Genomic DNA, 24,715 nt, shown 5'->3' with positions numbered 1-24,715 from the left:
TGTAGGTTTCTGTTTAGTGGAGTTTTAGATCTAAAGCCATATTCATTAAATTTGCTGATCTTTCTGAAAAAAGGGAGCATGTCAACTATGAGAGCTAATTTTCTGTTACTTAATGTGAAACACTTAGATATTTCCTTATTAGTATCTCTGTTTATTTTTTATAGGTTCCTTGACTGGTGATGAGTAAAAGTATGTATATTAATATTACCTTAGTACATCTCTCATATACTACAAGTAAGTACATCCAGTCTGTATGCACTTTATTCATGTTTATATACATATAAGATCACATTGCCTATATTCTCTATAAGTCAGAAAAAGAGAAAAGAACAGGAAATATATGAAACTAATGTATTACATTTTTAGAACAAATGATTATTCATACCACTAAGAAATCTATTCAATGGCTGTGTTTAATATTTAAGGGAAAGAAATCTCATAGGACAACATGTACTCAGAATTTATGTATTTTTTATTATGTGTGTCCAAAATTTTGACGATACATTATGTTCAAAAGTTAAAAAGAGAAATACCAATAAGAAGCTACAAAATCATGCCCATATTGGAATATCCGAATGCATTTCATATAGTAGTTATTTTAAATAATTCAGTAAAATAGTATATTTAAATTTTCCCGCACTTAATCCAATTTCAATGTCTATTGATGGGTAAAAATAGTGCCAACCAAGCAGTATTTACCATAATGAAGATGTGGAACCGACCCAGATGCCCCTCAGCTGATGATTGGATCAACAAGATGTGGTATTTATACAAAATGAAATTCTATGCTACCATCAGAAAGAACAACATCCCCCCATTTATAAGGAAATGGAAAGATAGAAAAATATCATATTAAGTGAAGTAATCCAGACTCAAAGGAACATAGGCTCTTTGGTTTCCCTCATTGTCATAATCAGTAGAAACCTTGGACTCTCCTAGGAGAGATTTACAATAGAGCAAAACCTAGATACATAAGGTTATATTGGATGATGCTGCATGAAAGGACCACCAGGGTATAGAATCAAAAGGCATATAATGAGTGATTGTTGTCCTTAATGTACTATGTTATCTCTCATCTCTTTTGCTGTCGCTTGGTTATCTCATATTGCTACAGTATTTTACCGTGTTATATTGTATGTATGTTTACTTGGTTATTTGAAATAGGATAGGGAAGGGGGGAAAACAAGATGAGGGGCAGGGGTGGGGAGAGGGAAATAGGGACCAAGATATGAGAAAGGGTATCAATATTTGTGAAGTATTGTGAATATAATGTAACTTTTCTTTTAATTATAATAAAATATATGAAATAATATAAAAATGGTGCTAGCTAGTCATAATTTATGTAATACATTTTCTGTTCAAAGATCAGTTAAGTGCTAACCAAGTTTTAGCTGTACAGAAAATTAATGGATGGGTCAGGATGTGGCTTAGTGGTAGAATGCTTGCTTAGCATGCCTGAAATCTCTGGGTTTAATTCCTCAGTCCTATATAAACATAAAAAAAAAAAAAAAAACTGGAAGTGGGGCTGTGACTCAAGTGGTAGAGCACTAACCTTGAGCACAAAAAAGGTCATGGACAGTGCCCAGGCCCTGGTCCTGAGTTGAAGACCCAGAACTGGTGAGAAAATAAAACAAAAATGAGAAAATTAATAGAAATCTCAAAATGATTGCTAAGTAACCTAAGTTAATGAGTAACCAATTGAATTGACTGAGTAAAATGGCATGTACTGATCTGTAAAGTGAATATGTATAAGCAATTTAGTAACCAAGAGTAGGTCTCCATTTTAATATCCCTTTATTTATAATAGGCCAGTAAGAACTTTTAAGAGACAAGTGGTCCTACAAATGATGTCTTTCAGAACAGCAAGGATATCATTTTATCATACCCTATGTTGTTTATGATGGTTACCTATTATTATTCTTTTGAATATTATTTGAGTTAGTTATATGGAAAGAAATTTCTAATTAAAATTTTGGTATCTAAATGGTTGAAAAAATGAGGCCATATATTAGATTATACATGGAAATAACAAATAATGAACCAATCTTCAGAAATTTTTTGAAGAAAATGTGTCTTACCTACACCGAATCTTTCATAATGAAACCAGAGTGTCAGAAAGAAATTATTAATATGCGAATTTAATACAAGGCCATTTTGCAGAATGACAGGATATTTTGCATCATATTTTAACTTTAATAATCAAATAAAGGAAGAAATTAGAAGCTTAATGATTTGAAAATACATGATAACATAAAAGTATTATTCTGATCTACCTACATAAATTTCTCAGATTTCTTAGTCACAGATCTAATATATGTATTCTCAGCCTATTTTTATTCTTTTTAAAGATATTTAAGCCTTGATATTCATTATTTGTATATGCATGCTAGTCGTAGATTTGAACTCAGAGTTTAGCTACTGTCTCTTTAATGTGCTACCACCTGAGGTACAGTTCCACTTTGGGTTTTGGAGGTTAATTGAAGCATAGTCTCATAGGCTTTCCTGTTCAGACTGTTCTTGAACTTTGATCATCAGTTCTCCGTGTCCTGAGTAGCTAGCATTATAGGTATGAGTCATAGACACCTGATGACATTGATCATTTATGAGCTTCTGGTATGGTCTATAAATACAGTAGAGTCAAAATAATTTAAATGTTAGGGAAAATTTAAGATCTGAAACCAGATGGTTTGCTTTATGGTAGCAAATTTAAGATAGATAGCCTCCAACTTCTTGTTGCTATATAAAGGAAAAACAAAACTGAGGGCAAAATTTATTCATTTCAAATTTATTGAAACATATACTGGTTATAATTTTTTTTATAATTATAGCATCAGTAAACAATTTGTGGTTAATTAGAAGTATAAAGATATAACCATGTATTAATTAAACCTTTTTGCATATCTAATGTATTAGCCATTTTAATTGTGGGAGTATAACAAATATAACTCATGAAGAAGAGTCACATGAAATATTATCTAATTTTACTAGGGCATAAATATTCTAGTAGATTCCCATGTTTTCAAATCATCTACAACAATTACATATTTGTTAAATGTTCATAGAACCTAGTCAGGTATGTGTGTGTGTGTGTGTGTGTGTGTGTGTGTGTGTGTATGTGTGTGTGTGTTTTCAAGTAAGTTTTCTTATCTAATGCATTTGTCAAGTCTTTTTCCATCTAAAGTTTATGCACTGCACAAAGTACTTACCTTTTATGACAGAGTGTGTTTTTACTTTAAATAAGGAAGGTCCTTCTTTACTGAGAATGACATTAAATAGGAAATCTTTAAGGAAAAACTTAAAATTCATTCAGATAGGATTCCCAGAGTTACTCAGTCAGACTACTTAGAACAATGAGAAATATGTTCTTATGGTAATAAGGTTTAAGATTTGATTGACCTTGGCATAATCTGGACATCTTTTGTCATAAAACTACCAGCACTGTCAAAATAGAGCATTTGGGTAACTACTGTGAAGAATTATATGGAAAAACTGAGGAGAATTTTTATTTGTGTTTTAATACCTTGTTGTTTCCATGGGTCATAAATCTGGAGTCCAAACAGAGGTGGTCTTTCATGTCTCAGTAATATCACCTCACTTGTTGTCAAATCTAGTTGAAAAATGGAGCCATTCATATAATCGGTCCAGAAAACAAAATTCCCATGATGTGACAGTCCAAAAGGATGATTCAATTCTTTTCCACTGTAAACAATCTGCGATATGTAAACGGAATGTGAAAAATCACATTTGAACTCTAGAGTCATAACAAAATGATTGAGAAAATGATATTGATATAAGCATACCACATAACAATTTCACTTTAGTGGTGTTGGGTTTCTCAAGGTGAGAATACTTAAAAATATAAAGTGTACTATTTGAAGAAGATATATATTGCATTCATTTAAATATTCTTATAAGTGACACAAAAATGATTTTGCCTAACTTTTAGATATAAATTGATGTCATCAACCAAGTGTCAGTATTTATGTAGTAGAATTGCCTAACTAATGGCCAGGTTAAACAAAATACCTAAATATCAATGGGCAGAAAAGGGATTCATCTACATTAGTTTGGCCAGTGGAAACTAACAACATTTTGCAGATGATAAGGAAGAAAGGAAATATTTTAATTTTGAAGATAAAATCCTATATTGTTAGTACATAGGAAAGGGTCACTAATTTGCAGTTCTGAATATTTGAATATATTCCTTTTTGTTCCACTTATATTCTGCTGTTGATTAACTAGAGAAAGCATCTAATAAGAATTTAAGTTCTTTTACACATTCAGGGTTATACACACTGTTCAAAACTACTTTTTAACATGGCATTATTTAAAAAAATAATATATGTAATGTAAAGAAATTTTTTCTTCTTACATTTAATCTTACACTTAGAGAAGATAGGTGGATGGATAGATAGATAGATAGATAGATAGATAGATAGATAGATAGACAGACAGACAGACAGACAGACAGACAGACAGACAGATAGATAGATAGATAGATAGATAGATAGATAGATAGATAGGATAGATAGATAATCTGAAGCTCTACGTACAGCTATTCAATGGAACCTATGTCATTGCTGATGACATTTTGCCTTATTTATTTCACCTGCAAGGCTGATCTCATCTTCCCAAGTAACTAGGTTTAAAAATGTGAGCCACAGTTATCCCAGTAACTTGGTTTATCTTGGCAAGTTGTTCAATTAATTGAGCAACAAGGCACACTAAAATTTGCTGACCTTGACAGTGATAAATATAACTATATGTATTATTTGCTAGTATGAATTACATATAATAGACATTAATATTTTGTAGGAATCATACATAGCATTCATATATAACAGTTTTAGTTATCTTAAAGTTTTCACTTATGTTTCATTTATGTTTTACTTAAATGGAAGAATCCACTAGTGACTATAATTCCTTGAATGTCTTATTGCTAGATGTAATGCCAGCTGTTTTATTTCTTATTGAGGTGGAAAAATTTAGAACATTGTTAGATCAAATAAATGACTTTACCAGTTTTAACAAGTCAGAACTTTATTTTCCAAACAAAATTCATAGAAAAAAGTCATGGTTGATTGTATAGTACTCCATTATTAAAAGAAAGGAAATATAATATCAAAGGAAGAATTTTGGCAATTTCTAATATTCTGTTCTTGTCATATAACTAAAATTAATGTTAAAAACACAAAATAGCACAAACAAAAACACTTTTGTTTCTATTTCTTGGAGTTCATTTTGATAAACATCACTTTTTAGGCAGATGCACACAGCTGTTAAGCATGTGTGAACTTCTAAGAACATCTCTTTTCATATCCCTGAATGTTTACATCTGGATAATTTACCACATCTAGTTGACTTTTTTCCTCCCCCTTTGTCCCTGTTTTTTATTCCTGCACCTTTTGTCTTGTAAGTAAGTTTATTTCTTTGGGGGAGCAAAGAAGCAGTGAGACAAGAGTGAACCAACACAGCAGTGATACTTACTAGACACTGTTGAAATGAACTATACAATTTATGTAGGGGCAGGGGAATCAAACTGGGAGAAAATGAGGGAAGAGTTGAAAAGGTTCAAAAAGAAATTTACTTGTCACCTGACATATGTAACTGTAATCTTTCTGAAATCATCTTTATAATAACAACAGAATATATTTTAAAAATGAAATGAACGTTTAAATTAGTTAAAAGTGTTATGTGATGGAGCGGGGACAGCGATTATATGATAAAACATAGGAGTGATGTTTGGATGTTTCCAAAGTATGACTCTGTCTTACAGTCAATTAAATCATCCTAAATTTTAAATCTTGTATCTATTCAACCTAATAATCTTTACATTCAGTTCATTCCTTGTATGTATATATTTCAACTTCAATGTCAGAAAGTTCTCTATTCAAACAGATACAATATACTTACTTTCTTATAATGCATATATGAAATCTTAATTGTACGTAATGAAGATATTTGAATAATTTGGGGTTGTTTGATCATAGAAAATCCATTAATAATGTAGAAAAATTTTTCTCAAACATCTTTGATATACTGAGAGCTTCTTTTAAAATTTCTCATAAATCCTGGCATACCACAGTGCTTAAAGCCTGGTATCCCGGAGGCAAGTGCCAGCTGCAACACTTAATGCTCAGCCTCCTCTAGCCACCCCACAGAGGAGTAAAAATAAACTTGAAAGTATTTTTAACACAACACAACAAGGCTCTCTGAAAGAAGTCTGGGACTTAAAAACAGGAGCATTTGTCTTTACCTTCCTGTGGGTCCCATTCAAAAACACTTTCTCAATATGATCATAATAGGCATCACACCAGTATAATGTGTTGGTCTGAAAGTCCAGAGTTAAACCGTTTGGCCACAGCATCTTTGAAGTCACAAAAATCTGACGATTGAAGCCATCCATCCAAGCTTTCTCAATCCTTCCCACGCTGTCATCTATTTCATCTTCCTCCCAGTCAGTCCAATACATCCAACTAGCCCATTAAAAGCAAGAGTACATGCATGTTAGTTTAACCAGTCACCATATAGAGAGACACTTCCTCAGATTTGTCAGCAAAATCTATTATAATTCAGAAATGCTTTACCTAAATACTTATGTGTGGGGACAAGTGTGCAGCTATGAAGATGAGGGAAGTAAAGTCATTCAGTTGAACATGTCATTTTAGGCTTGTTACAGATAATCCACTATACTACTTTCACATCTAGAAGCTTTGTACATCTATTTAACTGTCAATATATAGCAACTTTAGTATTATGACAATATATGGGGAAAGATTATTTGGGGCATACTTTTAAAGGTTTTTCCACCTCACAAAGCATACAACAAATTATGTGATATAAAAAAAGCAGATAGAATTTAGATGTGAACTCATGGCACAACTGTTCTAGATTATATCTAATTCTACATGAATTGTTATTTTTATGACAATCACATTGCACTTTGTTCTAAAGTGCCTAGGCATACCGGGATATTTGGGCAGACACAATTTGTTTTCCTGATGTAAATTATATATGTTTTATTGCTGCTTATTATTATCCCAAAGCCCACGAAAGATGATTGATTTATTTATTTATTTATTTATTTATTTATTTATTTATTTATTTATTTTTGCCAGTCCTGGGCTTGGGCTCAGGGCCTGAGCACTTTCTCAAGGCTAGAGCTCTACCACTTGAGCCTCAGCACCACTTCCGGCTTTTTTCTATGTATGTGGTACCAAGGAATCGAACCCGGGTCTTCATGCATGCTAGGCAAGCACTTTAACCACTAGGCCAAACTCCTGGCCCCACGAAAGATGATTTATCTGCATGAGAATGTAATAACAGCAGGTTGACTCACCTTGAATTGTTGAGGTCTAATTTCTACATCAAACTTTCTCATTAAAACAACTTTTATGTGTGCTCTAACAATAGAAGAGTGGGTCCTAGCGATAATGTTCCATTCTCTCATGAATAAGGTTCGAATTCTCCACATGTCTTGTTATGGAGTCATGTGAAAGTTCTTTTAAGTTAGTAGTTAAAATGAGGGTCTAACAAAGGAACATAGGCTCAATGGTTTCCCTCATTTGTAATAATTAGTACCATCTAGGACTCTCCCAGCAGAGGATTACAATAGCTCAAAACCTAGGTACATAAGGTCATATAGGATGAGACTAAAGGATCTCTAGGATATGGAGACAAGAGCTTTATCCTGTGTGATTGTTGTTCTTAGTGTACTATATTGTTTCTCTTCTCTTTTTTGCCCTTTGGTTAATCTCATATTGTTACCTGGTATATTGTATCTATGTTTGATTATTTGAAATAGGAAAGGGAAAAGGGGCAGAAACAAGATAACTGGGAGGGAGTGGAGGGTGAGTGGAGACAAAAACATGAGAAGGGATATCAATGTGTGAGAAGTAATGCACCTACTACCTGACGAATGTAACTGTAACCCCTCTGTAAGTTATCCTGACAATAAAAAAAAAGAAAAAAAAACCTGAGGATCTAGTTCAGTCACCTCAGACATAATTTGATAAAGCTCTAAAGCTTTGCTAAGCCAATGACCCACGAAATGTCCTTATGGGAATTCCTGCTTCTCACCTTCTATGGATCCTAATAAATTTCTTGGTTAAATGTAGTAAAACTTTTGTCTAAAATTAAGAATCCTGCAGTCCTAGACTGGCAGATTTGGAGAAAGTGAAAATATATCATACATTATTTCATGCAAATTTAATTATTTTTTATATCTCTTCCGAGTTTATAATTATGTTTTTATGGTTTGTGAGAACAGATTTGGCAAGTCTAGGAATAAACACTGCAACTTCCCTTTCCTTTTTTTTTTTGTCAGTATTGGCGCTTGAGCTCAGGGCCTGGGCACTGGGCACTATGCATGAGTCTCTTTGTTTTCAAGCTTAGCTTTCTATCACTTGAGCCACAGAGGCACTTCAGGTTTTGGGATGGTTTGTTAGACATAAGAGTCCCACAGAGACTTTTCTGCTTGGGCTGTCCTTGAACCAAAAACCCCAGATCTCAACTTTCTGAGAAGCTAGGATTACAGGGGTGTGCCACCAGTGCTGGCTATATACTTCATTTTATTAATAAAATATTTTTATTGGGATGAAGTGATACCATCCTAGTACAAGTAGCTGATTCATTTCAATTATTTAAGAGTGAATATTATTTTTCATCTTTATATATAAATTCAAAAAAAGCATACCTTTATTTAATTAAGTTTTATTGATGTTGATCACTGTCAACTTCTTGACATTATTAGTAATTTTTCCTATAGTGTGCCACTTTGATTATGGCTCACTGTTTTGCTTGTGACTTTAACTCAAACCACATCTACAGTATACTTTCATGCACAGACACAAAGAATAAGTCTGGATATCCAAAAGTTAAAGGTTAGCTTTAATTAGGTGACCTCAATCTAGAAACGATATATAAATGAATGCCACATCTACTCAACGAATTATCTGTATAAAGTTTATGATATATGAGTGATTGTATTTTAAGCATATGGAACAATAATTCTCTCTAAGATGATCATGGAGTAGTGCACATAATTTTATGTAAGTTTCTTGATATTCATCAAATAGAATTTTGGCTATTCTTATCTACTTATTAGTGTAGCAGCAAAACCCTGACTTCTATTTCTGGGCCAAGTCTAGTAGACTTTCTCTGCTGGGATGTGTGTCAGTTGTAAAACACATAGCACACTTAGCTGGCCTGGCGAGGCCCTACATTGAGCCACTAGTATGAGATATAAAAAGTTTTAGATGGAGTTTGTCATCTATCTTTGGAGAAAAGAATAAAACTGAGCTCTTGCCTGTTTGTCTTCATTATAGTTTTTATTTTATAGTACTATTTATAGTACTATGTCATAAATTGGGTGATATTTCATGCTTGATGTTTATAAGTTAAATGTAATAAAGTAAAGGAAATATTATTTATATCTACAGCATATTCTCAGTGTCTTCTGTTGAGATAACCACACTTCTGTCCCTGTTACCAATCCTATAATTCAATAATGATTCCTAGTGGGCATCTTTCAAATCCACAGTGCTTCTCTATCAAGTGCCAAATTATTATATGCTTTTTTTCTTTTTTCATATAGTCTTATTGTAATTAATAGAAGGTTACATTATAGTCACCAGATAGAAGGTGCATTACTTCACATACATTGATACCCTTTCTCATGTCTTGGTCCCCATTTCCCTCCACCCACCCCCATTCCTCATCTTGTTTTTCCCCCTTCCCTATCTGATTTCAAATAACCAAATATGCATATATACAATATATCAGATTATAAGGTGAAAGACTGTAACAATCTGAGATAACCTAGGGACAGCAAAAGAGATGAGAGATAACATTACATTAAGGATATCACTCATTATATGTATATGCATTTTTCAAAAAAATATGCATACTAGAATATGGCTTTGTCCTGAAAACAGTGTAATTACATTGTCAGCTAAATAAAGTCAAAATTTTTATAAAAACATTGAAAATTACATTATAGTTCCATCTCTGATTTTCCTTCTCGGGCTATAGATCAGTATTGCATTTGTGTGTGTTTATGTGTTTCTGTGTGTGAATGAGTGTGTGTACGTACATTGTAGGCAAAGACAGTTACAAGTTTCTCCAAGATAATTATCGTCTCCTTAAAGTTACTCAGTCTTACAGATTAATAAAGTAATGAATTACAAATGTTTTACAGATTTCATAACTGATTATGAAATCTGAAAAAGCGTATCTCTGAAATAATTATTACTAGTAGGGTGACATCCTGTAATAGTTCAGTGGTGTCAGTAATTACAGTGAGGTACATATTGTCTTAATGAAAATAGTTGAAGTTCAGATGAATCAAAATTGCCTCCATACAGAGTGAAGAATGTACAGTTGTATGTTTCAGAGACAAGCTGGGTGGGAGGTGTTGAAAAGGATGTCTAAATTTGATATAAGAAATGCATTTAGTTGCCTCTAAACTTCCTTATAATTCATATGATTGATGGCTGCATTTATTTCATATTTATGTGGTCAACAGGACTCTGTGTGTGTGTGTGTGTGTGTGTGTGTGTGTGTGTGTGTGTGTGTGTGTTACCAAGATTTTGATTTGATCAAGGTTTTTTTGTGTTTTTTTTTTTTTTATCAAGATTCACCTTCTACCACTTGAGTTACAACTCCACTTCTTCAGATCTCAGCCTCCTAAATTGCTAGGAATAGAGGCTGTACCACTTGTGATGTGCTGGATGAAGTCTTTTCACTCTGCCAAAATTCTTAGGAGAAGTTCTAGAGGGCTCAATAGTTATGTACATATGACTATGCAAAACGATTCTTATTGAAATCAACTCTAAGAAATGGAAACAAGAAGTTTTTGTGTAGTGCTTATGGCTCTTTTTCTTTCTTTATTCTATTCTCTTTAGTCACTGTTGTTGGTTTTTGTTTTGTTTTGTTTTTTATTCTGTACCCTTTCTGTTGTATATAAGATTACCTGATTTAAGGAGGGCATAGAAAAGTACAGAGATGGGACAATAGGTGAACCAATTCAGCAGTGTTTTTTATTAGACAATAGGACAAAAATGAACTATACAACTTGGAGGGGTTTTGGGAAAGGGTAAACTGAGAGAAAATGAGGAAGAGGGTGACACTGTTCTAAAAGAAATGTACTAATTACCTCATCTATGCATCTGTAACCCTTTCATATATCACCTTTGCAATGATTGTTTATCATAACATTCTAGTAGAGAGGAAAATGTTGTTTTAAACATATTCGTAATTTCTTTCCTCAAGTAGATTTGAATTATGTGAAATAAATACATATTTTCTACTAAAGGTAAACTTTCCAGATTTATCAGTCAAATACATGACTCTTACCAAAATATAAAATCATAAAATAATTTGTTATAATTATGGCTTATTAAAACACATACAGCAGCCTATGGATAAACACAGAGGTTGTACTTGAAACTACCATCAACACTTATTTCTTGGAATTATACTTCAGTGTTTTCAATGTATAAATATTTTTCATGCACATAATTCAATTAAATACTTCTATAACTATGCATGAAGGTACAAAGAATATCTCTATGTATCCTACATAAGCAGCACATACTATAAGATGATGCCTTACATGGAAACTAATTATCATTGTTGACTCATAAAAGCCGTGGATAAATGAGCTAGCAGTAATTATGGAGACAGAATGCCTTTGTTTAAATACCTACTCAATCACTGAGCAATTAAATGGTGTGTTTTAGACTAATGATTTGTTACTTAAAAAAAACACGAAAGAGGCGGTCAGAACAACAACTAATTTTACATAATAAGTACAAAAATATAGTGCATATAGTACAAAATTCCTCCTCTATGATATATATGCAAAAATTACCAATATTTAAATATATCAAATTTCAATAGCCTAAATTTGCATTCAATGTATATTTTCATGGAATCACTTGTCTTGGTATCTGACAATGTAGACAATTGTAGCTCTTGTTTGAATAAAGCAAATAAAATATCTTTTGTAAAAATGTATTTCAAGTAAATATAATATGACACATTTATTTAACATGTTTTCTAGAAAGGAAACTCATTCAATGCATAATTTTTGCTAATGTGCAAGTTCACTGATACAAATTAGTTTAAGCATCACTTATATTATTAAATGAATAAAACATTATTTCTAATATTTCTTTATATTCATTAGTACATACCCATTAGATGGATCCACCACAATTCCTCTGGGATGAGACATTTCTCCTTCTAAAAGTGTCTTCCGGCTCTGAGAAGCTTTTTCCAATCTGGCCACATTAATGGTTTTTCTGTGTCCATCATTTGTCCAGTAAAGATTATTTCCAATCCAGTCCACAGCAATGCCTTCTACATTATCCAAATCTATAAACATGACATATATATTTATATATAATTATGATAATATAAGTAGCCACTACTGTTCTACTCAATAAAGTTTTTAATTCAAAAAGCTATGAACTGGTATTTTGATTATATATGCCTGTTAGTACAACTACTAAGGGGTGGAGAAAGGAAGAAATCAATATTTCAAAGCTAACCTAGGTAAAAATAATGAGATTCTAGCTCAAAAGCAAAATAAACACAAAGGGACTCTCAATATAGTTCACGTGAAAGGACAGAGTCCTTACCTAACACGCATGAATAGCCTAGATCAATTCTTGGTAACACACACACACACACACACACACACACACACACACACACACCCCTCAGCACACATGTGATAAACTGATATAAAATTCTTTATAGCTTGATAATTGTAAATATCCCTATCTATGAAATACATTCGGTAAAATGTAATTCTTTTTTATTTTATGTGAACAATGAGCCCTCTTTCTTCACATGGACTTTTCATTGCACACGGTATAGGAAAATTAGTGGGATGATATTTTAAATGAACTTTACTATGTATAATTTGAAAAAAAATCTGCAGAAAACTATGAAAAAATAAATGACAGGAGCATAAAAGCATACTTATCAGTAAAAATTACTCTGATATGCACTGTTCAAAGAAAAAGTTGGGATTATGACAGCATATTTAGTTTGTAATAAATAATGTGCAATCATGATAATTTAATGCCCTCTTACAAAGAGAAGCACATAGTTGAAAGCCTAAAACAGGCTTTCATCATAGCACTATACCAACAGTGAATCTCAAATAATCCCTATATAGTTTAGAATTATTATAAAGGATCCTATTCCAATCTTCTATAAGAAGCAGGGAATGATAAATCAAAGAGTATTACTAACACTGAATCTGATGGGGTTGTCCTCTCATTTTAAGAAAGGGAATGCCAATACTTCAAAGTGAAGGCATCAGCTTAGATAGTCTTATTGTTTCAGAAGCAGCCAAATTGGCATTTAAAAGAATCCAAACATAAGACCAGTGAAGAGTTGCTCAAAATCCATCTGTTCCTATGCTAAGAGCCTGTCACAATCTGTCCTTCAGTTTTATCATTTGTAAAGGCATCATGAACTGCCAACAGCAACATATAGTTACATTTCTCTATCGAATGAACAAAAAAGATCTTTCAAACTCAAGGTGCAAATAACTGAAAATTAGTACAAAGCAATAGGTAGTATTTGTTTAGAGAGAGCTGTGTATTCACACAGTGGAAAATTTATCTCATTTCATATAAAGGCATAGAAGCATCTACTATTATATCTTCTAGTTGTGGCTTTTTAGTTGTAGTTTTTTCACTCTGAAATTAAAGAACAAAAAAATATTTCCTGAACTTCTCTTCTAAGTAACATGTGCCCTAAAATAAAGTCTGATTTGATCTAACTGAAAATCCAATTATAGTGAATCAGACATGTTCTCAATTTCACTAAACTATCTGCCTCATTACCATCCAATATAATGGATTTTCACAGGTTAATTGTACCCCAGCTTAGAAAAACTTAAACTTCATCTTTACTATTTTGACTTGTAATTGTGCTAAGCACTTGGGTATTCTGGAATAATAGAAAAATAACTGTTAACTATTTTCTATTTATTATTATATATAGCTGAGTTTTATTTTGTTCATTTGTTTTCAAAAATTGCATTATGTTTGAAATCTATTTCAGCATGGAAAGCCTCCAATGTGATCTTATTTTTAAAACTTATTTCATGACATGATTTGAGACTATTTTACATAAGTAGTGCAGTAACCATCTGAACAGAAATTTTATTCCAGGCATTGGATATAGAACTCAGTCACTTTCTAATCTTAAATTTCTTTACCTGTAAAGCAAAAAGCATTCAGCATACAGTTTAGACAATTTGGTGTTGCTGTTGGTGTTACTATATCAATATTAAAAAAAAATCATATATATTATTATACTTGCTTAATATATTTTCTATCATTTTTATTAGTGACCAACTGGAACTGAAAATAGTATGAGCAGATAACAGTAAGAATGCAGGCTCCCATTGGGGGTTTTGAAAGCGCCTTGGCAGGAGCGGCTGCCGGAAAGCAGCTGGAGATGTGAGTCGAATTTGAACTCTGGGCCTGGGTGTTGTCCTTGAGCTCTTCAGCTCAAGGCTACCTACCACCCTACTCCCGGATCCACAGTGCTACTTCCGGTTTTCTAATGGTTAATTGAAGATAAGAGTCTCACAACTTTAGTGCCCGGGAAAGCTTTGAACCTCGATCCTCAGATCTCAGCCTCCTGAATAGCTAGAATTACAGAGAGATGGATGAGATTGTTGCCGAGTTTCTCAGGAGGACCATCTTGAAAATCCCCATGTACGAAATGATGACAATACTAAAAGCCTGGGATTTTTTTGTCCAAAAGCCAACTGCAAACTGTAAACTTCAGGCAGAGAAAGGAGCAGCTAGCTCTGGACTTTGTCCTGCTCTGTGAGGAGAAGTCTACAAGTCTCAATGACAGAGCCCTTTCAGACATCATTTATATTCAAGTTCATCGGCACCAGAAAGTTTGGGATGTTTTTCAGCTGAGTGAAGGACCAGATGAAGACGTTGACCTTTTCGATGTGGAACAATTCAAAAGTTTAAGAAAACTCTTCAGAGAGCATTAAGAAATGTGACGGTTAGCTTCAGAGTTGCAGAGGAAAATGCAGTCTGGATTCGAATTGCATGGGGAACACAGAATTCAAGGCCTAACCAGTACAAGCCGACCTATGTGGTGTACTATTATCCCCAGACTCCATATGCCTTTGCATCTCTCTCCGTCCTGAAAAGCACTCTGCCCCTTCTGAGTCAGGCCCTGAAAATGGCTAGCAACCACCACCAGATTATGAAAATAGACCTGAGAAGCCGATTACCTGGACTCACTCAAGGCCATTGTTTTTAAACAGTATAACCAGGTGTTTGAAAATCACAACTCTACAACACCTCTACAAGACGGAAAGCCTGGTCTAGACAGAAATGTGGATCCCAGGCTCATTCATGAAAACACAGTAGAAAAAGAGAGAGTCCAAAAAAATCACCGAAGACTGGAGACTATCCTCAACCCCAACTTGAATTTGCACAATATAAGCTTGAAACCAGGTTCAAGAGTGACATGAACAGGGGCATCCTGGCTGAGCAGACATACTTCAGTTAAAAGCTAGCTGGAGAGCTTGTCTGTAAATCTGCATGCTAGGGACTCAAAACTGTTCGCGTTCGGACAAACTTTCCTCTTCTCCCTCTGGCCCCTCTCCTGTGAACTTCAGCAGTGTGTGTGCGTGTGAGAGAAGGACTGACAAAAGTCGAAGGAAGATCTGCTGCTCTAGATTGGCCCCATCCCCACCCCAGAGTGGCAGACACCGGACCGCCCCTAGGCCCCCAGGAGGGCTACTTCCAGTGGCAGATGTCCAGGGATTTGCGGCTACGCCATGGATCTTACAAAAGAGAATCAAAAAAGCTACCCAACTCAAAATCTCTAGGAGCGCCTAAAATTGGCCCATTCAGAGGTCCAGTAAGCTATTTGCAAGAGGTTATATATCTGAGAGTACTTATTTAATAATGGTGTCTTCGTAAGTGTAATTTGCATAACCTATTTTATCATACATATAAATAGACTCATCATAGAATTTGTGAATAAAGATAATGAAAAAATAATGTAAAAAAAAAACAGTAAGAATGAATTGGAATTTTAAGTGTCATAGTTTGGAAAAATCTATTTTCCAGTTAATTATTTTCTTTTTAAAAACAAATGTTTGATCCATATAATTACATAATAATTATCATAACTTTAAATCATAAATTGAAATAGAACTTTCAGCCATACACACACAATTGGCCTTATGTGCTTTTATGTTTTATTTCACATAAAAGGGTTTTATTGAGGACTGGTAGAGTTTGACCAATAGGAACTAGGACAAAAATTTTATTTAACCAGGATATATGAAGTTATATAATATTTCAGTAGTAAACAAATGTGACTATAGAAATTAATGGCATAACATGACAATTCAATATGGAAAAGAAAAAGATATTTGTAAAGAAAAGCAATGGAAGACAATATTGTTTTGTGTAATTGGAGTAATATCCAGTTTGTCTATATTATGAAATCCATCTCAGTACTTTCATTTTTATTATTACTATCACATAGGTAACTATAACTAGAGAACAAATATATTCTACATTTATTCAATGTATTCTAAATTTACTCAAGATTTAAGATTTTAAGAAGGTACACCCATCAGTAGTTAACATTTATTGAGAGTCTATAGCACTTTGGGGAAAAAAAACTAGAGGTCTGGTAAACAGTTTTTAATATTAAGATTATGTTTTGTAGCTAGGGAATGTAGCTCAGTGGTAGAACATTTTTTACTCTACTACACTATATAAGCCAAATATGTATGACCATGTGTTTTACTATTTTATCCTGGATTTGACACTTAACCCTATCTATCTAGCTATCTTTCTATCTATCTGTCTATCTATCTATCTATCTATCTATCTATCTATCTATCTATCTATCTATCTATCTATCTATCTGTCTGTCTGTCTGTTTGTCTGTCTATCTATCTATGTGTGTGTATGTATACATACACTATTGTATATGCACATATATAGCCTATATACAGTCATATATATATAGATAGATAGATATACACACATACACACACATATAGAGAGAGATTGATCCATTTATTCAGATGAAAACAAACTTTTTCATGTTATATAAATATTTAAAATTAGATTGATTTTTCTAAATTATTCACTTCTCCACTTTTTTTCCCTTTGTTAACACTAGTTTCAGAATCTTTCATAAATGCAATGATACAAACTATACAATATGTTGATCATATATTCACTGTATTGACTATATATACACACTATATTGAATATGCATTTCATCTGTATCTGTTTGTATCTGTGTATGTACATGTATGTGTGTGTCTGTGTACATGCCTGCACTGGTATTCAAATCCAGGCCTTTTGCTTGCATTTTTCACTCAACGCTAACCTGGTTTTTTGCTCCCTAACTAGAGATAAGGGTCTCATGGATTTTTTTTCTTGGTCTGAATTACAGTGATGTTACTTAGATCTCAGCCTTCTGAATAACCAAGTTAACAGGCATGAGCCACAAGCTAAGGTTTTCAATCCTTAAAATGGACATTGTTTCCTTAAATTGAAACAAATATATTTTCATGAGAATATGGAAATATTCTTCAAATAATCATATTTTTGCATGCACATACCCATGACTATAGATCTGCATAGCCCAACCATGTCTTTCCCAACCTCCAGCCAATACCTGGACAATTCTGCCTCCTGTTTTTTTTTGCAGTCTAATTAAGGCAGATACTCTCTATGCTTTTCATTATGACCCGAGGCATCACAGCTTATATGTATCTGACATGAGTGAATGATGTTGGTTTAATTAATACTGTGGTAACAGAGTTTGTCTATGAACTTGTTATCTCATATGGTTTCAAGAACCTCTAGCTACAGATTAAGTTTCTTATTAGTGGTCTCTCATAGCCAGCTGGGATAGTTATTCTCATCATATTTTCATGCCATTTGTCTCCTCAGTCATTAGGTCAGGAAAGATGAATACACAAACTACCTTCAAAAGAACTAATTGCCTTGCTGCTGCATTGAAAGAGCTTCATTATGTGCATGGAAGATTTTTGTATTTTATGTTAATCAGAACATATTAAAACATAGGAAATCTCTTCTACTGTAAAGGAACTAATGAACACTGTAAGTATCAAAAGCTACAACTCTACTCTATGGCAATGGTAGCCTAAACTTTGAACTTAGGTCTTCCTGCTGCATCCATTGTTTGTACAGCTGGTGTTTATTTGCAGCCATATTTCTAGCTTGCTTTGTGCTGGTTGTCTTGTAGACAGTCTCATATGAACTTTTCTGCCCAGGCTGCTTATCAATCCAGATACTCTGGGACTCAGCCCCTAAGTATCTAGAATTACAGCATGCAGATTCATATTTTATCCTTCATGCAATGAGCATAGATAAGAGTAAATGTAATAGGTTAAGATGCTCAATAATTATCAAAAAATAAAGCAATGTGAAAACAAAAAATTATAGGTGTTCAAAATAAAGAAGGGAGTAAAAATGGAAGATCTTATCACAATTTCAAGCATACTATTTTGGATGACTTTTTGTTATGGGAGTTAGTAGAAGACCCAGTTAGAAAATAAGATATGAAGAAAGGATATTTTTACTCATGATGTAACAAGCCACAAACTCTTCAGAAGATTTTATTCACTAATGTCTGCCTCTGCGGAGTGGGGCCACTGAGACAGGCCCACATTTATAATGTTACCCAGTGGGTTCTATCACAGGGCACATAATTTGAGTTTAGAAAACCCAGATTCATTCTGAGAAGCTGGATGTAGAACTAATATTTACACAAGAACTATTTCAACTTTCTAAGATTGCCTTACAGTTCAGTAATTACAGTGCTAGTTAAGATCTGAGTCTTTAAACATGGGACTTCAGAACCATGATCAAACAAGCCTTTTCTTTTTAAAAAGCTGGGTGGTGTTATGTTATTAGCAATAGATATTACATTAAAATATCTTTTTTAAGAAATAAAGAGATATGAGGTACCATGGAAAAATGTATTCTAAAAAAGTTTCTGAAAACTCATGCTTATAGCATCTAATATATTCAGACAGGTAGTGCAAAGAAGTGAATATGAACAAAAACAATAGTTTTTTCATGACAAATTTATGTCCACACATCAACCTCCTATTGTTTCCCAGTAACGACTTTAAAATATGATACTTAGTTTCTTCTGCTTAATGACTAATTTTATGTGTCAATTTGTCTTGGCGATACATCAGGATATACATACAAACATAACACTTGTATTAGTAGATTTATAAGCAAATTTTCCTCTGTTCTGTGAGTTGGTTTCATGCAATGAATTAAGAAAACAGCAACAAAATGAAAGCAACGCTAAGATTCCACCTCACTCCAGTTAGAATGGCCAGGATCAAGAAAACTAATAACAACAGATGCTGGAGGGGATGTGACCAGGAGGGATCACTACTACACTGTTGGTGGGAGTGCAAACTCATTCTACCACTATGGAAAGCAGTATGGCAGTGCCTCAAAAGGCTAAACATAGAGCTTCCCTATGACCCAGCAATTCCACTACTTGGCATTTACCCAACCATCCAGAAACTAGGGCATACGAAGTCCACTAGCACATCAATGTTCATTGCAGCATTATTCACCATAGCAAAGATATGGAACCAACCTAGATGTCCCTCAGTTGATGAGTGGATACACAAGATGTGGTATTTGTACACAATGGAATTCTATGCTGCTGTCAGAAAAAATGACATTGCCCCATCTGTTAGGAAATGGAAAGACTTAGAAAAAATCATATTAAGCGAAGTAAGCCAGACTCAAAGGAACTTAGGCTCAATGGTTTCCCTCATTCATCATAACCAGTAGAAACCTTGGGCTCTAATAGCAAAGATTTGCAATAGAGCAAAACCTTGATACAAAAGGCCATATAGTATGAAGCTAATTGAATGGACCTCTAGGATATTGAAACAAAAGCCATATAATGAATGATTGCTGTCCTTAAGGTGCTATATTATCTCTCATCTCTTTTGCTATCCCTTGGTTATCTTATATTGTCACAATATCTCACTTTGTTATCTGATATATTGGATACATTTGTATTTGGTTACTTGAAATTGGACAGGGAAGGGGGGAAAACCAAGAGGGGGGCTGTGGAGGAGGGTAATGGGGACCAAGACATGTGGAAGTGTATCAATGTATGTGAATTAATGCACCTTCTATCTGTCAAATGTCATGTAACCCTTTTATTAAATACAATAAAAATATAAAAAAAAGAAAACAGCTACAGAAACCCATAAAAACAATAATCCTAATTCAATACAGTTGAAGTTACTTGTTTTACCCTTGTTGTCTGATCTGTACATTTTAGAATTGCCAATCTCCATCATTGTAAGATTTAATTTCATATGAATAATTATATAAATAATACACATGTTTAGGTATACACATATTTACATAAATGCAGCATTGTTTCTCTTACACTGATGAAAATACATCATCATCATGCCTATAATCTTAAAATTATTTTTCTTAACCACCCAGGATTGAAGAACAAGAATCTTTGCATTCATTCTTCTTTGATAGAACCCTTAATATGATGTAAGTTAAACCAGCTTTCATTTGAAGAAAGGTCCTAGGGATGCGCAAAACCAATATAGTTCATCTTACAATATTCTAAGAAAATTTAAGAAAACAGCAGAAACCTCACTGAAAATTATGGGAAGAACATTTCATTGAAGACTCTTTTATGACTTAATTCTGCCTACTTCCCAAGAGAGAAGAGAGGTAAGATTGCTCTATTTTCTGGAACACAAAATATTATTGCTGGTTTTGGAGATCCCTTCTACTCCTGGAAATAGTTTATAATTTATAAAAATAAAATGTTTGAACCTATCACATTATCTCCCATAATCTCTCCCATATCAGATTGCAAAAGAGAATCTATTAGTAGTAATGTTAGCAATTTAATTTTATACAAAATGACTTTGCACTAGTTACATTTTCTTTTTTCATTATTTTTAAAATATACCAAAATTGCTTGACAAATCAAATTGTTTGATAGGATGTATAATCTTATTTCCCATGAATATTACCAAAGAATACTTCAAAATCACAATTACAATTTAATTATTCTGATTCACATGGAAATATTTTTCTTATATCATTTGTTGGTGGGTCCTGGGCTTTGAACTAGGCCTTGGCACTGTCCCTGAGCTCTTCACTTTAAGGCTCCTGGCCTACCCTTAAGCCAAGCCCCACTTCCCATTTTCTAGAGGAGAAAGATAAGCATCTCAGGCCCTTTTGTGCCTGAGCTGGCTTTGAATCTTGATCCTCAGATTTCAGTATCCTGAGGAGCTAGGATTACAGACATGAGCCACCACGTCTGGCCTCTTATATCATTTTTGTTGTATTTTATTGCCAGGGTGATATATAGAGGAGTTACCATTACGTTTATCTGGTAGTGGGTACATTACTTCTTAAACATTGATACCCCCTCCTATGCTTATCTCCAACTTTCCACTCCAAACCCCTCCAATCATCTTATTTTTCCCCTTCCCTTTCCTATTTCAAATAAACAAATAAATATACGTACAATATACCAGGCATCAAAGTTAGATACAGAGCTATAGTAATAAAACCAGCTTGATACTGCTGTAAGAACAGGCCTGAGGACTAATGCAATAGAACTGAAGACCCATAAATTAAGCCAAAGACCTATGGTTACCTAATCTTCAATAAGAGAAAAAAATAGAGTATAAGAAAGACAGCCTCTGGTTATTTGAAATTGGATAGGGAAGGGGGGAAAACAAGATGAGTGGTGGGGATGGGGAGGAGGGAAAGGGGGACTAAGACATGTGAAAGGGTATCAATGTATGGGAATTAATGCACCATCTATCTGGGAAATATCATGTACCCCTTCTATTAATTACAATAAAAAATATATAAAAAAAGACAGCCTCTTCAACAAATGCTGCTGGCAGAATTGGTTAAACACCTGAAGAAATTAAAAAAAAAAAGGTAAAGTTGGATCCTTAAATGTCACACTGCACCAGAATTAATTCCAAGTGGATGAAAAATTTTAAGGTAAAAGCAGATACCTTGAAAACTTTATAGGAAGGAATAGTAGATACAGTAGAGCTCCTTGGCACAAGTCGAAACTTTATTAATAAAGGCCCAGAAACACAACAATTAAAATAAATTTGGACAAATGTGACTGCATTAAACTGTGGAGCTTTTATATGACAAAGGATTTAACAAGCAATTTAAATAGAAAGCCCACAGAGTGGGAGAAGATCTTCACTTGCCATGCAACAGACAAGGGCCTCATATCTAAAATATATCTACAGCTCAAAAAATTGAATGTCTCAAAGACAAATCCTGAAAAAAAAAAAAACAATCATCCCATTATAAGGTGGGCTGAAGACTTAAAGAGGGATTTCTTGGAAGAAGAAATAAGAATGGCCAATAGACACATGAAGAAATGCTCAACAATTCTAGCCACAAAGAAATGCAATTCAGAACAACTTTGAGACTCCAGTTAGACTGGCCATGATCAAGAAATCTTATAACAACAGATGCTGGCAGGGTTGTGGTCAGGAGGGATCACTACTACACTGTGAGAGTGCAAACTCATTCAACCAGTATATAAAGCAGTATGGTAGTTCCTCAAAAGACTAAACATAGAACTCCCCTATGACCCAGTAATCCCACTATTGGGCTTCTACCCAAATGTCCATAAATAAGGACAAACTAATGCTACTAGCATGAGCATGTTCTTATATCATTTATTAATGTTATATAATCTTATTATATAAATTTACATTTCTGTGATTAGTACACTGTTGAACATTTTTCCCATGTGCCTACTCAGAGAATTTATATTCCTTTTGTGAAATGCTATAACAAAATTTTTGGATCTTTATTTCTGAAGTATCTAAATATTTAAAATTTGTCTTTTTGTATATATTGTGAAAATTTTACCTAATTCATCCTACGTGCATTTACTTAGTTATAATATATGTCATCATAAAATGTAATTTTATTTTTTCTTTAACTTTCTTTAAGTACCCATACAAAGGAATTGTGATTTTGTAAAGCACTTTATGAATACAATAACTTTTTTTTACAATGTCAGCCCTTTCAATGTTTCCATTGGTCCCTGTCCTTCCTACTTCTTACCTCACTTTTCTAAATTTTGTAAGACAACACTGAAATTTGACGGTATTCTTCCTCATTCCCTTCTTCTTATTTAAATTTACCAATTTACTCTTCATTTCACCCAAACCCTTTCCAGTACCCACTTTCTGGTGTTTCTTTTATTGAACTTTGACTTTGCCATTCTAAGAAATTACACTATTTGAGTTCTCCCTTGAATTTACCATATTTCAGTTAATACATTAATATATACTTGCATACCATCCAATATATTTACTTACAAAATTTTAATGCTGAAATAATATATGCATAATTTGTACAATGTGTATTAAGTGATATATTATATGTAACATTATAATCTGTAGTATAATTTAACTTAATGTTAAAGTAGAAAAAATTCCCACCCATGAATTTTGGAGCTCATTTGATGTAGAGAAGCCTTTATTTAGTAACACAATATCAGTAAGTTGCTTTTAAGTGATTGGATCATCTTCTAAGTGCTCCCCTGTTCTAAATTTTGTGAAAAATATCTCTCCACATGTTCAATGCATACCCCTAAAGTACTTGAAGTTACTTAAGCAAAATGAAGGCCATTCAAATGGAAGCTGTACAAATAATTTCGGGAAACACGAATCAAACATCCTGAATTGAAAACGTCAGCAATCTCAGCAATCAGATTTCCCTCCATTTCCTTCTCCTCAGGACCATATACCCATGGACACTAAAGGGATATTTATACATAGGCATGTATTTAAAGACATATGTCCATATGACAATATCATTCCTAAATTCTATGATTTATGTCATCTTCAGACTTTGTATTTATGTTAAATTAGAAAATAAAACTTTAACCTTACTTTTTCTCTTGAATAAAATGAAACTTAAATTCTCTTAAATTGAATTTCATATAATATTGAGTTTGATTTAGGTTTTGAGCCAGATTTGCTATGTAACACAGACTAGCTTTAATCAATATCCTTCCTATCTCAGCCTCCAGAGCACCTGGATGATAAAAGTGTACCACGCCATGACGTCCAATTCCATTCTTGTTTCTTGAGGATGTAATTTGTGTGCACATTGTATGCTGAAGTGGACACTATTATCAATGCAGTTAAAGGAAAATTTTCTTTATGGCTGGCTTAACTAGTCTCTATTTTTATTTATTACTTTTTAATTTTTTATTCTCAGGGTAATGTATTGAGGGGTTACAGTTACATTCACCAGGTAGTAAGTGCATTACTTCTCACACATTGATATCCCTTCACCTGTTTTTGTCCCCATTTTCCTCCCACACTCCCTCCCAATCATCAATCTCTATTTTCAAATTTTTATTTTTTTATTGTAATTAATAGAAGGGTTACATTATATTTGCCAAATAGAAGGTGCATTACTTCACACACATTGATAGCATTGCTTCACACACATTGATACCACTTCTCATGTTTTTGTCCCCATTTGACTCTCCCCATCATTAATTTATTTATGAGCAACATAAGATATTAAAAAATAAACCGTGCCACAAGATTACACCTATGGACTTTAGG

At 33.5% G+C, this 24,715-nt stretch overlaps 1 protein-coding gene, 1 long non-coding RNA gene and 1 pseudogene across 2 annotated transcripts in view; 2 read left to right on the top strand and 1 right to left on the bottom strand.

Moving 5' to 3' along the window:
* The window catches only part of Lrp1b (LDL receptor related protein 1B), a 1,652,823-nt gene that overhangs the window by 644,020 nt on the left and 984,088 nt on the right, over positions 1 to 24,715 (bottom strand). Inside the window, exons 12-14 of the mRNA XM_090342868.1 lie at positions 12,198 to 12,378; positions 6,257 to 6,476; positions 3,521 to 3,710 (exon numbers count right to left, since the gene is read on the bottom strand). Of these exons, the coding sequence (XP_090198994.1) occupies positions 3,521 to 3,710; positions 6,257 to 6,476; positions 12,198 to 12,378 (591 nt within the window). The remainder of the gene's footprint in view (positions 1 to 3,520; positions 3,711 to 6,256; positions 6,477 to 12,197; positions 12,379 to 24,715) is intronic.
* Positions 1 to 24,715, top strand: part of LOC150056422 (uncharacterized) — a 131,484-nt gene that overhangs the window by 59,466 nt on the left and 47,303 nt on the right. The window contains exon 2 of the long non-coding RNA XR_016537263.1: positions 165 to 234. This is a non-coding gene — a long non-coding RNA (uncharacterized LOC150056422). The remainder of the gene's footprint in view (positions 1 to 164; positions 235 to 24,715) is intronic.
* On the top strand, positions 14,695 to 15,567 carry LOC150056424 (centromere protein N pseudogene; annotated as a pseudogene).

Source organism: Megascapheus bottae, chromosome 12 (assembly GCF_031878675.1).
Source record: "Megascapheus bottae isolate mThoBot1 chromosome 12, mThoBot2.hap1, whole genome shotgun sequence".
NCBI classification, from domain to species: Eukaryota; Metazoa; Chordata; class Mammalia; order Rodentia; family Geomyidae; genus Megascapheus; species Megascapheus bottae.
This window is presented reverse-complemented; position numbering and strand designations above follow the sequence as displayed.